The following is a 16,988-nucleotide window of genomic DNA, read 5'->3' on the forward strand; positions in this document are numbered from 1 at the left end:
TGAGAGAGAGCATACCTGTACATAAGTGAAAATAAGAAGCAATCGATGTACTAACCTTCCAACTGGTTCTTCATCAGTACTGGCAATAACTTTCGACCAAACAAACGTATCCAGATTAAACATCCACATCTCACTGACAAGACCATACTTGAGGGAACGACCGCCATAGAGATACAAAACATTGTCTCCACAACTGATCAGACTGTGACCCATACGAGCGAGGTGGGCTGGATAAGTGTTGTCTGGACGAGTCTCGGGGTTGAACAGGTACTCCGCAAACAGTGATTCATAATCATGACATCTGCGACCATCGGGGCACACGCACTATGGATGGAGAAAAAAACAGGAAAAATTTTATGTACTAGCGACAAACTGTAAAACGGCGCCAATTATTACTTTTTTTAAAAATAAAGAAAAGAATTAAATCACCTTTTTTGTAGGCGAATGCCAAGAAATATGCGGCAATTTCAAAATCGAAAGGAGTCAAAAACCAGGTTTTAATAAGGTTCAAATCTTTTTCAGCTTTTTTTTTTTTTTTTTTTTTTTTGATTATTTAGATTTTTTTTATGGAAGCTGCACCAGACAGAGCATAAAGCCACTTAAAATAAGGAACTAAAAGCAATACTACTTTAAGGTTAAAAACTAGTACTTAGATATTATTGGAATCCTTTGGGGATTTATTTATTTATTTGTAGACTATTATCTTCATCTCCTAATAGTTGTTTCAGAACATTTCATCTTTCACAATAACAAAGACAACAATTCAGCTTAAAAGTCTCTTGCTTTTGCTTCACTATAACCCACCACTTATCAAGGCCCGGAAGCCACTCAGGGATAAGGGTTATTGAAAGTACAGAACGTGGTGTCTTTGTCTTCTCTCTTTTTTTCGCACCAGATGGCAAACTTTTTTTTTTCTTTTTTTTTTTTTTTTTTTACACAGTGGTCACCACTTATCAAGGCCCGGAAGACACTCAGGGATAAGGGTTATTGAAAGTACAGAACGTTAGTGTGGAGATTTGATGAAGTGTTTACTTAAGGGGGCGGTTCATTAGGAATTTGTTAACGTTGGACTTGAACACATCCAAGTTGTAGTCCGGTGGGAAGCAGGCAGACGGAACAGAGTTCCACAGGCGTGCAGTTCTAAGAAAGAAGCTTTGTTCATGGAATCCACGTTTTGATTTAGGCATAGATAAAGAGTGGGGGAAATTTTTCACAGTGGATTCAGCTAGACGGGTGTTTTTCGTGAAAGATTGGCGAGGGAGGACCAGAGATTGTAGTTCAGACGAGCACCTGCCATGGAAATAACGAGAAAACAAGGATAGGCTCGCAACGTCTCTTCTGTGGGAGAGAGGTTGCAGGGTAGAGAAAAGGGCATAACCCACTAAGCCACGAAGTCTATTTTGTACTCTGTCAAGGCAGGATAGGCTGTTTTTAGCAGCTCCTGCCCAGATATGGTAGCAGTATTCCATCCTTGGACGTACTTGGCTTTTATATAGATACAGAATTGCATCAGTAGTGAGATATTTTCTGGAGCGGTAGAAGGATCCCACCATCTTTTGTAATTTGCACTTTTTCGGTTACTGCTGCTAATATCCTCGCAAGCCAGCCATCCTACGCAGCTTCTGATATTTTCTCACGCATTCATATGCACAATGTTAAAGCTGTAGACATGATGTATCTCTTCGGTGTTACAATCGTTTCTTAACTATTTGGACAAGCTTAAGCATAATTTCATTTTAAAGATATTCCAAAATGGCTAAGCATCACACACAAAATACAACCGTAATAAAATTTATAAATATACACAATTTCTTATTTTACTAATACAGCGAACTCACCTCCACTTCCTTCATTTTATAATTTTTTTTTTTTTTTAATATATATTAGTGATGGGACGATTCCAATACCCCCCTCCCCAGATTCCAATACAATTACCAACTTCGTTGGTTGTTTTGGTTGTTTTTATTTTACGGCCCATCAACCCATTTCAGGTTATTTAATGCTGAATCCAGTGATCTTGAAGAAAAATTTTTTAATAGAATATATTTGCTTTCTTTTCAAGTCGGTTGGTGGATTTGTTTTACGGCATATCAACCCTTTTCAGGTTATTTAATGCCAAATCTGGTGATTTTGAAGAACGATTTTTTAATATAGTATATTTGTTTTTTAAGTCGGTTTCTATTTAACCTATAGTTGGGACCCTAACAGGTACTACCACTCCGGGTCAGAGTCGACCTGGGAGCAATGGCATTTAAAGGGTGGCTCCACACTCCCAAAGCCCGCAAGCTGGGGCCTCACCATCGGATATAGTTTAAGGTCATATCCAGGACCACCAATTTCGTACAAAATTCCCGATTCCGATACAATTACCGATTCTTTATAAATCTGTAAATATTTAACTACAAAATTTTTATTTTTCCCTGATTACTGTAAAAACACATCTTAAATGTGGGTATATTTTCTCAAACGTAAAAACACATTTGTGAGGGTGTGATCTAGAAATGTTAGTCTTACTGGAAGTTTAAATCAATAAATATTTATTATTTTATTATTACTACAAAATAAAAATGAAATGAAATAAAATAGATAATTAAAGAAATCCGTTTGGGCATCGGAAAATAGGCTCAAATTTTCCCCGATTCCGATACCCCGAAAAGCTCCAATTTTTCCGATTCCCAATTCCGATTAATCGTCCCAACACTAATATATATATATATATATATATATATATATATATATATATATATATAACATGCACAGCGGTCATTATAGAATAGATTCCAAGCTACTGTCACGTGTATATTATCAAAAACTATGAGACATGGCATACTACTGGTTGCGTTAGGGTTAGGGTTAACAGACTTACGTCGTTGCATTTAGGATTCACTTTGTTCTTTTTTTTATCTCTTAGGCAGTTATCAGGGCAGAAATGCATGTCACAGTTTGGTCCCAAGTAACCTTTTTTGCAGACACAGCGGTCACCATCACATGTACGGTTGCCGGTACAGTAGGTAGGACACCAATTTATTGAATAAACAGCATTAAAACCATGACGGATGGGATCTGAAAAAAAAAAAAAAAAAAAATTACTTTTAACTACGTACTACTATACTATCTCAAAGAAATGGTAAAATTGCATGAGGCTTTTTAATTAACACCACACGCAAAAAAAAAAAATTTTTTTTAAAAGAAAAAAAGCTGAGCGTGCAGGGGCTCCTCCACGAGTGAAAAATTTCACTTTCACCATGACTAATGTTTGTCCAAAATTTCCAAAGAAATTCAAGGCGTGGTTATTGAGAAAAGTGTGAACAAATGAATGGGAGTGAATTACTAGAAAGGTGCTTGTCCAGAATTTCCCCCATATATAAAAAAAATATAAAGGAAAATCTTTATGTGACGGAAAAAAAAAAAATTTTTATACGGCATAATCACGTTTCGCATACCGGTTCCTGTCAGATCACCGAAGTTAAGCAACAATGAACCTGGCCAGCACCAGATGGGTGATTATTTGGGACTTCCAGGTGCTGTATGTGCTCTCCGCTTATCTCAGCATTGTTTCCAGTCGTCCTGGACTTCTCCTTGCAACTGGATTAAAACAGTGCCGATTCAGGAGAAGTTCGGTTGGGGGATTGCGCAACCCTTGCCTCACAATTACACGCGCTACTGCCCCTACAGGGGGTATCCTTTGTCTTTCAAGACTGAACGGAGGCATTGAAAATGTGGTTTTAGTGCAGTTTGCGAACCAGATGTGTCTAAGCGTCCACTCGGGTTTGCCTGGAATCTAACAGAAACCACTATGCGTCAAATAGATCAGCCAATCAGAAAGCAGTAACGAACGCGATTACCCAATGAAAAGTCATAAAAGTACCAAATGACTTTTGGATAAATGTTGGGAGAGAATAAAAAAAAAAGGGGGGGGGGATTAGTTGTTACATGTAAATCATGGAATATAACAACAAATCTCGAGAAAGGCATGAACAAATCAACTATTGGCAACAAGAAATTTTACAGATGAAATAAATAAAATCTGCAGCATGAAATACATCCTTGAAAAGCGAATAAACAAAATAATAAAAAAATCAGATCCTGGAGATTTTCTGTCAATTATGATTCAGGCTCGACCGAAGTGACAGTAGCAAAGTAACAGATACAGATGAATTACGAAACAAATGAACTAGAAAAAAATAAAAATACAATAAACAAAAAATAACAAAAACCTACTGCAAATTGACTAGATATTTTTTTGCATTATTTACTTTTATTATTTTTTTTGCAATTTTTTTTTTTATCAACAAGTTTTTTTGTTTTTTTTAAACCATAAATTGTTAGGTGAAAGTACAGTTTTTTTTTTTTTTCAAGAAAACTTACTTTTTTTTTTTAAATTGGCAGTAAACGTTTTTTGTAAACATAAGTTGTTTTTTTTTCATAAAAAAAGATGAATGATTTTTATGCAAACTAAATTGTTAGGTGAAAGTACAGGAAAAAATTTTTTTTTCAATAAAAAAAGTTATCATTTTTCAATAAAAAAAAAAAATTTTTTTGTCGACAAATGTTAAAAAAAAGTAAACAAAAAATACCCCCTCCATCACCCAAAACATAATTAAAAATTCAAAAATCGATTCAGCGTCCGAGCCATAATTGACGGAAAATCCTAAGGATCCGGGTTAAATTCTGCAAGAGTACCAAAAATTCTTCATTTTTATTTTTTTACATAAAAAGATAAAAGAAAACTGGTTAGTTTTATTTTTTTAATTTCTACATTTTCTGTTTCCTTAGTTTTTTTTGTTGCTATTTTCTGTTTCGATAGCATTTGTAACATTTGTTTGGTGATGCTTAGTATATTCCAGCATTTTTCTAACTGGTTTCGGGCAAACCAGAGCGGACATTTAGATACGCCCAGGTCACAAACTACAGTAGTACAACTGGAGTTGGAAGCCAGGTTTAGTTTGAGAGGAGTTTTCGATGGCTAGTTATTCTAACCAAGTCCTGGAGATGACGAATACTCAGAAGACAGCTGTTCTGTACAAGTATCGGATTTTATAATTTCGCAGCCAAAGAGCAGAAGATCCTTCTCATATTGACACGAAGAAAACATATGCAACGTTGCTAAAAAGGTTTAATTTTTATGGAGCAATTCCGGTTTCTGATTGGTTGATATCAGAACAATTTGATTCGTTAGTTCCTAGCAGCATTTATAAATAGAATCTCCCAATTGTGAGGGACCATACCCCATTACGACTCAAAAATATTGCAACAGACACCACTTAAGCAAGATTCCCTGAATTTCAATTTATTTTTAACATTTTTTAAGCCTTAAACTATATATATTTTCTACAATCAATGGATGTTTCTATCGAACAGGGAATCCGCACAGAATTTCGAAGGAACCCTTTATTTAATCCACGGTGGTAGTATACTCTTGTTTTAATAATTTGCAATTGTGTTCTTATTTTTGCACAAAATTCGTATTAGAATTGTCAATAAGAACTCATAGCATGACAGATAAAGTACTATATAAAACTCAGTTCTAAGCGAACTGCACACCTGTGGAACTGTTCCATTTGCCTGCTTTCCAGCTGACTACAATGTCTTCTTCAAGTCCAATGTAAACAAGTTCTTGATTAACTGTCCCCCTAAGTAATCAAATTTACAAAATTTCCACTACTTACGATTACAAAGCTATAATCCCATTGACTACCGTAAACCCATTAACCCTCATCCTCGAGTGGCCTCCGGGCCTTGATAAGTGGTGACTCCTATGAAAAAAAGAAAAAAAAAAAGTCTTTTGGTTCAAACCTCAGAGCAGGTAATACTAAGTATACAATTGCAAATTACCTAAGCCTTCTACCCAGTCATAGCTGATGAAACACGAGAGCTACCTTCATGGATTAAAGGTTTCATTCGAAATTCTGTGAAGATTCTTTAAGTTTGACAAAGGGATTCCAGAATCTGACAAGAGAAATATAGATTGTTAAAATTACCCTCTTTTTCATAGGTGACAAAATACACCGTCAGAACTCCCATTTTGGCCTCAACACCAAGGGGCCCACTGTGGTTCCCACAAAAAGCACCAAGTAACAGTCCATAATTTTTTGAACTACCGTTGACGAAGTCTGGAATTCCATCATAGACATAAATAAAATCATCCTGAAAAAATAAATATTAGATTCAGTGAGATAGTGCACCAAAATAAAAAATTAAAAATAAATTAAAAAAATTAAAATAAAAAATTAAAATAAAATTTTTTTTTTAAAATAACAAATTTAAAATTAAATTAAAAAAAAATTAAAATAAAAAAATTAAAATAAATAAAAATAAATTAAAAATTACATTAAAAAAATAAAATTAAAAATTAAAAAAATTAAAATAAAAAAATTTTTAAATAAATAAAATAAAAAAATTAAAATCAAAAATTAAAATAAAATAAAAATTTAAAAAAATAAAAAAATTAAAATAAAAATAAATAAAAAAATTTTTAAAAAATTAAAAATTTAAAAAAAAAAAAGCATTTGAAAAAAAATATATAAATTCCCTTAATAAAACAAAGATTTATGTCAATACACAACTACAGCTTTTAATTTAACATTATGTAAATACACACACACACACACACACACACATATATATATATATAATCAGGGCTCTACATTGTGAGTGAAATAGTCACCTTTACAACTGATTTTTCAAAGTGGGGACTAAAAATAATGAAACGATTATCATTTGGCGATTGTATTTGTTTCACCGACAATCTTTCAAAGCTCACTACGGAGTGAAAAATATCTTTTCAACATTTTTTTTAATAAAACGAACAAAGTCAAATTATTTAAACAATAAAAGTTTAATAAAACAATATACTTTTTTTTACCGAAGGATGTTGAAAAAAATATCTGAAGAAATTCAGATATTTTTTATACCTTCAAGTATCAGCATAAAAAAAAGTGTATATTTAGATATACACGTGTTAAAAAATATATATATATATATATATATATATAAAAATCTTTATGATGTACATACTCATCACAGAATGAAAACGTCATATTCTAAAAATCATATTGATTTGGCTAGTAACTTTTCTATTTGGCTAGTAAACGAAAATATTTAGTTGTCAAAGGTCAACTAAAGATGAATTTGTCCATAGAGCCCTGGTGCAGGTTAAGGCATCATCCCCACAGCTGACTAACAAATGTTTTTTTGTTTTTTTAGCAAAGGCTGTTTAAAACATATCTGAAAAAATAAGAATGTTTATACCATCAAGTATCAACATAAAATTTGTTGTGTATTTAGAATTACACTTATTTAAAAAAAAAAAAAAAAAAAAAAAAAAATACAGAAAAATCTTTGATGTACATACTGGTCACAGAACGAAGATGTCATATTCTAAAAGTCATGTGGGGTTGGCTAGTAACATTTTTATCTTGGCTAGTAAACGAAAATATTTAGTTGTCAAAGGTCATTAAAGATAAATTTGTCCATAGAGCCCTGTGTGTGTGTGTGCGTATATATATATATATATATATATATATATATATATATATATATATTATCGTTGAGCACTTTCAGTTGAATTAAAAGTCGGTCAATTTAGCTCTTATGCGTAGATCATCGTATAACGATTTGATCACTGTCTGACGTAATGAACATTTAAATTAAAATGTTTAAAATTCAATGCTATTTCACACGGTTAATGGTAGCCGAATGGATACGGCCTCCGCTAATCGAGCCAGAGATGTCTCGTGTCGCGGGGTTCGAATCGTTCGACTGGTAGTAATCGTGACACCCTGCACTGAAGAATCCCGAAAGGATGAAACACTAGTGCCTGTAGGTATTTAATTATTATAGTAAAAAAATAATTATATATATATATATATATATATATATAAAAAATATAATACGGAAATTACATAATTGTCGATGCAATAATTTATTTCAACCTTATGGTATTTTCAAGCATCTAAATTAGACAATTACATTTTTGATACTGAAATAAAGAAAAAAATGTAATTGTCTAGTTTAGATGCTTGAAAATACCATAAGGTTGAAATAAATTATTGCATCGACAATTATGTAATTTCCGTGTTATATTTTTATGTTATTGCTCTGTTTACCACATTGAGCTCTCATACCCGGATTTCCTCCTGGAATTATTCCATTATAACACACACACACACACATATATATAATTCTTCAGAATAAAATTATAGGATTGGATCACTTTACTACACTGCTATCAAAGACATTCACTTCGGATTTTCCCATGCAATTTTGATGTGAATTTTTATATCCTTTTCATTAACTTCCCTTATTCTATGACATTTAAATACTTAAACAACTTTTAATTGTTGATTTTCCATATTTCACTGACTTTAGCAAATAAGGTGTAAACCATTATAACTGTTTGATAATATTTTCTCCTCTGAAGAGATGGTAGACATCGAAATCCTATAGGATAAGGAGTTATATTTCAAATGTATTCTTTGTCTTATATAGAATAATAAAAATCTTTTGATTTGAAATTTAACCATTTCATTCAATAAATTTTTAAATTTATTGAATTACTAAAATTTGATTATATATTAGCATTGTGACGATTAATCGGAATTGGGAATCGGAAAAATTGACAAAAATGGGGGTATTGGAATCGGTATCCTATTCGAAAAAATTTGTGTTTATTTTCCGATGCCAAAGCAATTCTTTTTTTTTTTTTTTTTTATTTGATTTTGTTTAAAGCAAAATCTTCCATTGTTGATAATGATAAAATATTTGATTTCAAATTACCAGTAAAGCTAAAATCTATAGATCATCCTCCACAAGTGTATTTTTATGTTTAAGAAAAATTTGCAAATTTAACGTGTGTTTATTACAGAAATCAGGAAAAATAACTGTATCGTTAAATATTTGCTAATATTTTCTCCTCTGAAGTGATGGTAGACATCGAAATCCTATAGGATAAGAAGTTGTAATATTTCAAATGTATTCTTTGTCTTACATAGAATAAAAATCTTTTGATTTGAAATTTAACCATTTCACGTCATAAATTTTTTTAATTCATTGAATGACTAAAATTTTATATATATATATATATATATATATATATATATATATATATATACACACACACACGCTTGTGTAAACAAATCGAGCGGAGGTATTTCGGACGATGTCAAAACATCGTTAAACTCACTACTCGCTCAGCAGCCGCCAATGGCGTAATGGTTAGGAGCCTTGACTGTCGGGTTTCAATCCTGGCTTGAGGTAGTTGCCTGTATAGCTGCACTGATGAGCTGTGAAACAGCGAAACAGTACTGTATGTGGATGACTATATATATATATATATATATATATATATATCGCTTGGTTAGTATTGCTGGATGGCATCATCCTTTCGAGTTAAAACTCCTACTTGTGAGACATCGGCTTGGGGTTATTAGCTGGTTGGATGACCGCGTCCCTTGTCGAGACGAAGTAGGTTCATTTCACAGTCGGATTTCGGTGCAGTTTGCTTGATCTGTGTTGGTTAATAGAAATTCTTTTGTGCAGGGCGTTTGCTCAGTTGGTAGAGTGCTTGCCTTGCATGCAAGAGGCTCGGGTTTCGAATCCTGAGTTCAGATGTGTCTAACTGATGAACCCAAATGAGGGCGAAACTCGAGTCTTGGACTTCCGGTTCTTTGACTGTCATGGCTCTTGTGGGCTGCGACGTTGTTTGGCTGTGGAATTTATTATATATATATATATATATATATATAAAGTCTTGCAACAAAGACAAAACGTGAACACATAACTTGGTTTATTCCTTTTTATATGTTAGATCACAGATGAATTTTGAGGTTTCAAATCTCACAAAATATTTTTGGGAAGTTAATATTTTTTATATAAGACAATCCCAGCCAAATAAAATTGCTCAATATACTAGATAGAGCAAATTATCTTTTTATTGTTTCAATTCATTTTAATCTTTTTCTATGTCTCTTTAAAAATTAAAATCCAAAACAAATATTTCACTCATGACTTTCGTCTGAGGATTAAGGAAAGTACTTTAAATATTGTATATTCAAACAATAACATTTTTTATTTTAAAAATTATATTCTCCGAAAGAAATTTAAATACAAAACCTGCAATTTATAACGGTGCCTTCAATAAGTTCGAGACTTATTTCCGTATGAGCACTTTTAGTGATAGTACAAACATAAAACTTCGGTCCACTTCGAAGTTATCTCCTCCAGCTGCAATGCACTTGTTCCTATTTACAATGCCTCCCCACGGGACAGAGTTAGACACCAGGGTCATTTTTTAACGTGGAGAAAAGGAACAAAAATTAAAATTGTCTCAGTCGTGAAGGATTTCTCCTCCACTGACAGAACAAGAAATTGAAGTGCAGCATCTGAAGAACAGATACTACACTTTGATCTTGTCCCGAATCGTTCAATGCACTTGTTATACCGTTCCAACGACTTGTAGAAGGCCTCATGGAAGAAATTTAAATATAAAACTTGCAATTTACATATATCATAATTTAAGAATTTAAATTTTATGATTTTAAATGGTTAAATTTCAAATATAGAATTTTTATTGTATGCAAAACAAAGAACACAGTTTAATAAGTAATTTCCTTAACTCATGAGTTTTGAATGTCTGTTCATTTCCTCAAATTCCAGCTCTATTTCTGTATTTTTCTTCTTCCTCCCTTCAAATTAAATTCTCCCACCATTACTGAATTTTTAGAATATATAGATTTTAAATTTGAGACCTTAATAAGTTAAAAAATTTTTTACTTGTGCTGATTTATAAATATAACTTTAATCAGCAAGGCTGCATCTGATTTTTAATAACTATTTTGCTTTGGTTTCACAAGCAATTCTTTTATTTTATTTTTATGATCATTTTTTTTTTTTTTATTCACAAATTGACTTAACACTTGGATTGAATTTTGAAACATATACATATAATTTTTTTTTTAAATCTTTAGACTCAAAATTGACAGAGGAGTTTGGTAGAGTTTTCAAAGGTCAAATCTTTGAACTTTGACAGCCAAATTTTTTACCAAAAACTGATTAAAAAGATTTTCCCAAATCTCAATACCCCTCATGTCAAATCTCATGTATGTAAGCTGAAAATTGACAGAGTATTTTGGTAGGTACACACACAATTTCACTTTTATGTATATATATATATATATATATATATATATATATATATATATATATTAGTTAGGTCAAGGACTTATCGAGCTATGTGCTAAGAGCAGGGGGTAGGGACTTACCGTTGAGCAGTTAACAGAAATATTGGGTTCGAATCTGAATGAGATACTTGGTAAGGTCTTTTTCTCCCTGGCTAACTCGTACGGCTTCTGGACATCTTGAAAAGGTGTTATGATCCACAAACAGTAGATCTGGCGAGAGTGGTTCAACTCCGGAGTCGTCTCAAAAGAACCTAGTGCTCCTGACGTCACATTGGTGAGGACAGTCGCAGCACCACAACGACGATAACACCTGCCACCATTCCTAAAGCGAGAGAGAAGAGAAGCCAAGAGGAAAACAAATCAAAAAATAAAAAATAAACCAAATATATATATATATATATATATATGAATAATACGACAGGGTTCATACAGATTTTCAATGTCCATTTTCAAGGGCTTCTCCAGACAAAATTCAAGTTTTCAAAACAAGATTTGGGGTATGTTTTACAATCCACAGTGGTCAAAAATCAAATATACAACAAAGTGTTACCATAGCCAATAACAGTTACTTTGCAACCCTAAACTGCATCATTTTTTTTTTTAGTCTTTTTAAGTAGTTTTAAATGATTTTTTTAATATCTCAAATATGAATGAACTTTATGGCTTTTAATTTCCAACCAAGATGACTGACATCTTGTCCATTTGTTTTTTGGCCCGGCCAGCCTAATTTTTAATTATCACAATATTTTTTTTTGGGGGGGGGGGGCGGGGCGCTATTGGCAAATCATGTCTGCTCAAGGGAAAGTATTTTTTTTTAGAAAGGGAGGATAATTTTATCACCACTCCTCCTCCACTAAAAAAAAAAAAAAGAAAAAAAAGTTAGAAATTAAATTAGAAATGAGAACAAAAATAGATGGAGATTTGAATCTTTATCACAAAACTACCCAAAGTAGTTTTGTGATAAAGGGATGCAACTCTTGTATCCACAATATTACTATGCAATTTCAGAACAATATATTTCTGATTTTATTTTCAATATTTTAATGGTATTTTTTAATACTTAAAAAATAACTTAATAGTATTTATTTCAAATAGAGAGGGAGAGAGAGAGATAAAAAAAGAGAAAAAAGAAAAAAGGAAAAAGAAAAAAGAGAAAAAAGAGAAAAGAAAAAAGAGAAAAGAGAAAAAAGAGAAAAAAAGAAAAAAAAGAAAAAGAAAAAAAAAGACGAGAAAAAAAAAGACGAGAGAAAAAAGAAAAGAGAAAAGAAAAGAAAAGAGAAAAGAAAAGAGAAAAGAAAAGAGAAAAAAGAAAAGAGAAAAAAAGAAAAGAGAAAAAAAGAAAAGAGAAAAAAAGAAAAGAGAAAAAAAGAAAAGAAAAAAGAAAAGAAAAAAGAAAAGAAAAAAGAAAAGAAAAAAGAAAAGAAAAAAAGAAAAGAAAAAAAGAAAAGAGAAAAAAGAGAAAAAAAAGAAAAGAGAAAAAAGAGAAAAAAAAGAAAAGAGAAAAAAAAGAAAAGAGAAAAAAAAGAAAAGAGAAAAAAAAGAAAAGAGAAAAAAAAGAAAAGAGAAAAAAAAGAAAAGAGAAAAAAAAGAAAAGAGAAAAAAAAGAAAAGAGAAAAAAGAGAAAAGAGAAAAAAGAGAAAAAAAAGAAAAGAGAAAAAAAAGAAAAGAGAAAAAAAAGAAAAGAGAAAAAAAAGAAAAGAGAAAAAAAAGAAAAGAGAAAAAAAAGAAAAGAGAAAAGAGAAAAGAGAAAAGAAAAGAGAAAAAAGAAAAGAGAAAAAAGAAAAGAGAAAAAAGAAAAGAGAAAAAAGAAAAGAGAAAAGAGAAAAGAGAAAAGAGAAAAAAGAAAAGAGAAAAAAGAAAAGAGAAAAAAGAAAAGAGAAAAAGGAAAAGAGAAAAAAGAAAAGAGAAAAAAGAAGAGAAAAAAGAGAAGAGAAAAAAGAGAAGAGAAAAGAGAGAAGAGAAAAAAGAAGAGAGAAAAAAGAAGAGAGAAAAAAGAAGAGAGAAAAAAGAAGAGAGAAAAAAGAAGAGAGAAAAAAGAAAGAAAAAAGAAAGAAAAAAGAAAGAAAAAAGAAAGAAAAAAGAAAGAAAAAAGAAAGAAAAAAGAAAAGAGAAAAAAAAGAAAAAAGAGAGAAAAAAGAAAAGGGAAAAAAAGAAAAAAGAGAGAAAAAAGAAAAGGGAAAAGAGAAAAAGGAAAAAAGAGAAAAAGAGAAAGAAAAAAAGAAAAACGTGAAAAAGAAAAATGACAAAAGAAAAAGAAAGAAAAAGAAAAGACAGAAAAACGAAAAAGGAAAAAGAAATAGAAAAGAAAAAGGAAAAAGAGAAAAAGAACCACCAAGTTTTTGTTTGGCACCTTCCAACAGTTTATGCAACCAGAATATGTCGCCGAGAATGCAAGTGGTATTCTCCCTAAATAGCATCATTTTTAGCGAATTAAAGATTTGTTCAATGAACACCAACTGAAATTTGGTGTAGAAATTATCAGGAAGAGTAGCTGGGAACAGAAGACATCAAACGGTAGTAGTAGTGGTAGTAGTCATAGTTTGGTGGGGTTGCCTCTAACATGGACGCCACAGTTTGAGATTTGTTTTTTTAAAGGATGAAAAATTATGTATTTGCTTTCATCATTTGTATCAGAGTCATTTGATGAAAGCCAATTCATTAGTTGAAAATAAAAGGGCGACAAGGACAAAGAGGAGGAAGGGTTAGCAACGGGTTAAGAAACACAAAACAAGATCTATGAAACATCCGAGGGAAAACTTACTTTGGATTTCCGTAATAATCCTCCAAACAGTGTTGACAATGGAAGCCTTTCGTATCATTCTTGCAGAAGCACTTCCCGGTTTGATTATGGCATTGGTCTAAAGCAGTATCTCCGTGCCCATTGCATTTGCACAACTTGCAGACTGTGAAAAGAAGAAGCAAATTATCAAATGATTCAAAGATTCATTCGCTGAGGGTCAACTGGGTCAGGGGTTATGAGGTCAGTGTTACCTATATAAATAAAACAATAGATGTACTTTACATTGCGAGTGAAACGGTCCCATTTGCAAGTGATTTTTTTTTTACAAGTGGTGACTAGAAATAATGCAATGTTTATCTTTTGGTAATTGTTTTGTTTTTTTTCACCGACAATCTTCCAAAGCTTATTTCTGAGTGAAAAATGTCTCTTCAAACTTTTTTTTTTTTTTTTAAATAAAAAGAGCAAAGTCATCAAATTATTTCAACTATTTTTTTTTTAAGCGAAGGCCATTAAAAAAAAAAAAAATTAATTAAAAAACACCAGAAGAATTTCTAAGGTTTATACTTTCAAATCTCGGAAGATGTTTACTTTAAGCGGAAAAAAGGCAGAAAAATATGGGGCTGTAACTCTTCCATAACTGGAGGGGACATTAAAAGGGATCACACCTTTTTTTTCACTTAACGTTAACAATTATTTTTAAACAGTACAGAACTTTATAAAATAAATTTTAAATAAATTATTTTTAAACAAAAAAAACAAAAAAAAACTTATAAACAATGCAGACAAAGCAGCAGAATTTTGAACTTTATTAAAAATATTTTTAAATAATTTTTTTTTCCAAATTTACAACATGGCAAGGAAGAAAAGGAAAAAAAGAAACAAAACACACTGAAGATGGAGTATACCTCTGAAACATATTTCTGAAAAATTTCAAACAAGTAAAATATTTGTTTATTTTCCTAATATTACGTTGTGATTTGGTTTTCAAGCGCACTTGATGCGTTTATATTTTATTCATATTTTTAAATAATGTTAAAAAAATAAATTTTTTGAAGTTGATTTTATCAAGTCTAATATTGTCTAAAAATAAAATACTTATTAACTTCAGTAATTGCTAACATGAAGTGAAAAAAAAACAAAAAAAAACGGTGTGATCCTTTTAATGTCCTCTCAAGTCATGTAAAAGTTACAGCCCTTTTTTCTGCCTTTTTTGCTTAAAGCCAACATAAAATTCAGTGCTTATTTAGAATTACAGTTATTAAAAAAAAAAAAAAAAAAAATCTTTATGATGTACATGGAACAAAGTTGTCATATTCTAAAAATCAGGTTGGTTTGGCTAGTAACTTTTCTATTTGGCAAGTAAACGAAAACATTTAGTTGTCAAAGGTCAGCTAGAGATATAAACTTGTCAATAGACCCCCCCCCTAACCCTAGACCCCCCCCTGAGATGTACGTATGTGTGTTCATAAATATTTCACCGATAAACTCTTAAACTGCTAATATACTCCAAAAGTTTTCTTGAAAACTACTGAGCTGATCCGTTTGAAATTTTGTCATGATACAAAGTATAATTGTATCCGTTCGAGGGATTGATAGGGATTAGTATTTAATTCAAAATATGAGCACTAATTTAATTATATTTTATATTCAATTATCAATTTAGCATGAAGCATTCATTCTAATTATATAACTTTCGCACCAGTTTTTAATTTTGCTAAAAAGTCGAAAAATGATTTTAACCTATATAAATAAAACCAATATGTATGTGTGTGTGTGTCTGTAAATATTTAGCTGATAAACTCAAACTACATGTATTAACTGAAATTTTTTTTTTTTTTTTTTAATTTTTTTTTTTTTTATTACATTTTCACCTCAAACAAGGCACATTGCCACTTTGGTGTAGGGGGCTACTATCAGGGGCAGCAACTGCTGGGGCACTATGTTGGGATTTGGGCAGCAAGATGTTGGTTCATGTTACACTTGAACTTCAGCATGTCAGTACAGGGAAGCAGGGACCTGGAATGGAATTCCAGAGTCTAGCGGTTCTGGGTAAGAAACTACTGGAGTAGAAAGTTAACAGGAAAATATTAATCATACACCAAGAATGGTTTATAACGAGTAAAATCTTTGTTTGAATGAATGAATAACGCGTACAGAAATATGTCGGCAAGTTGAAATGCAAACGTTCATTTCAACTGGCTGGCATATTTCTATTACTTTTGCACATGTGCAAATTCATTCATAGCTTGAAGTGGTTTAATTTTTAAACTGTTCTTATCTATCTGCTGATAACTCAAATGGTAGGGAATGCGACTGAAGTGCTAAATGTTTTGGTTTCGATTCTAGCCGATGGCACCAAGTCATAGTCTTTTTTTAACTTTTGAAATCAGTACTATATATGTGGCTTCCTTCAGTCTTGACAGACCATGGATACCCACTGTAAGAGTGCCTGCGCGTGAAATTTATGTGGCCAGAGTTGTGCAGTCGCTAACCATGCCTCTCCAGAGTCAACATTGTTGTATACCAGTGGCAAGTTGAGGTACAGGACGACTGGAAACAATGCCGAGATAAGCGAAGAGCACATACAGCACCTAGAATTCCAAAATGATCACCCATCTGGTACTAGCAGGTTCAATGTTGCTTAACTTCAGTGATCTGGCGAGAACTGGTGTGTTAATGTGATTGTGCTGTATAGTACTATATATATAATGTTTAATAAGGAATTGACTCTGTAATAACAAATATGAAATCAGCATGAATTAAAATATATTTAAGCGTACTTGGGGCTGGTGCATCTGCCACTTGTCTCTCACTCCTGGACAGGGTTCAAAAGAGAGTCGCCAATCTGATAGGTCCTGAACTGTCATCTACGCTTCAACCTCTGTCCCATCGTCGAAATGTTACATCCCTCTGCCTGTTCTACAAGTACTTTAACGGTGAATGCTCTGACGAACTGCAAGCACTTGTACCCCCCCCTCGACGTAAATACCCCCGACCAACCCGATAAGCAGCTAAATCCCACCCCTTCACAATAGACATCCCTAGATGTAAGAGAGCCTTCTACTCCA

The 16,988-nt window shown here is 31.9% G+C and overlaps 1 protein-coding gene across 3 annotated transcripts in view; it reads right to left on the minus strand.

Moving 5' to 3' along the window:
- LOC145268692 (multiple epidermal growth factor-like domains protein 8) overlaps positions 1 to 16,988 on the minus strand; it is a 242,133-nt gene that overhangs the window by 88,507 nt on the left and 136,638 nt on the right. For all 3 annotated transcript variants that reach the window (XM_080124209.1, XM_080124208.1, XM_080124210.1), the window contains 5 exons: positions 13,942 to 14,083; positions 11,262 to 11,502; positions 5,982 to 6,147; positions 2,867 to 3,063; positions 56 to 324 (listed from right to left, as the gene is read on the minus strand). In XM_080124209.1, coding sequence (XP_079980335.1) covers positions 56 to 324; positions 2,867 to 3,063; positions 5,982 to 6,147; positions 11,262 to 11,502; positions 13,942 to 14,083 — 1,015 coding nt within the window. The remainder of the gene's footprint in view (positions 1 to 55; positions 325 to 2,866; positions 3,064 to 5,981; positions 6,148 to 11,261; positions 11,503 to 13,941; positions 14,084 to 16,988) is intronic.

The sequence above is a fragment of the Euprymna scolopes genome, chromosome 44 (genome assembly GCF_053919585.1).
Source record: "Euprymna scolopes isolate OS-2025 chromosome 44, ASM5391958v1, whole genome shotgun sequence".
In the NCBI taxonomy this organism is placed as follows: domain Eukaryota; kingdom Metazoa; phylum Mollusca; class Cephalopoda; order Sepiida; family Sepiolidae; genus Euprymna; species Euprymna scolopes.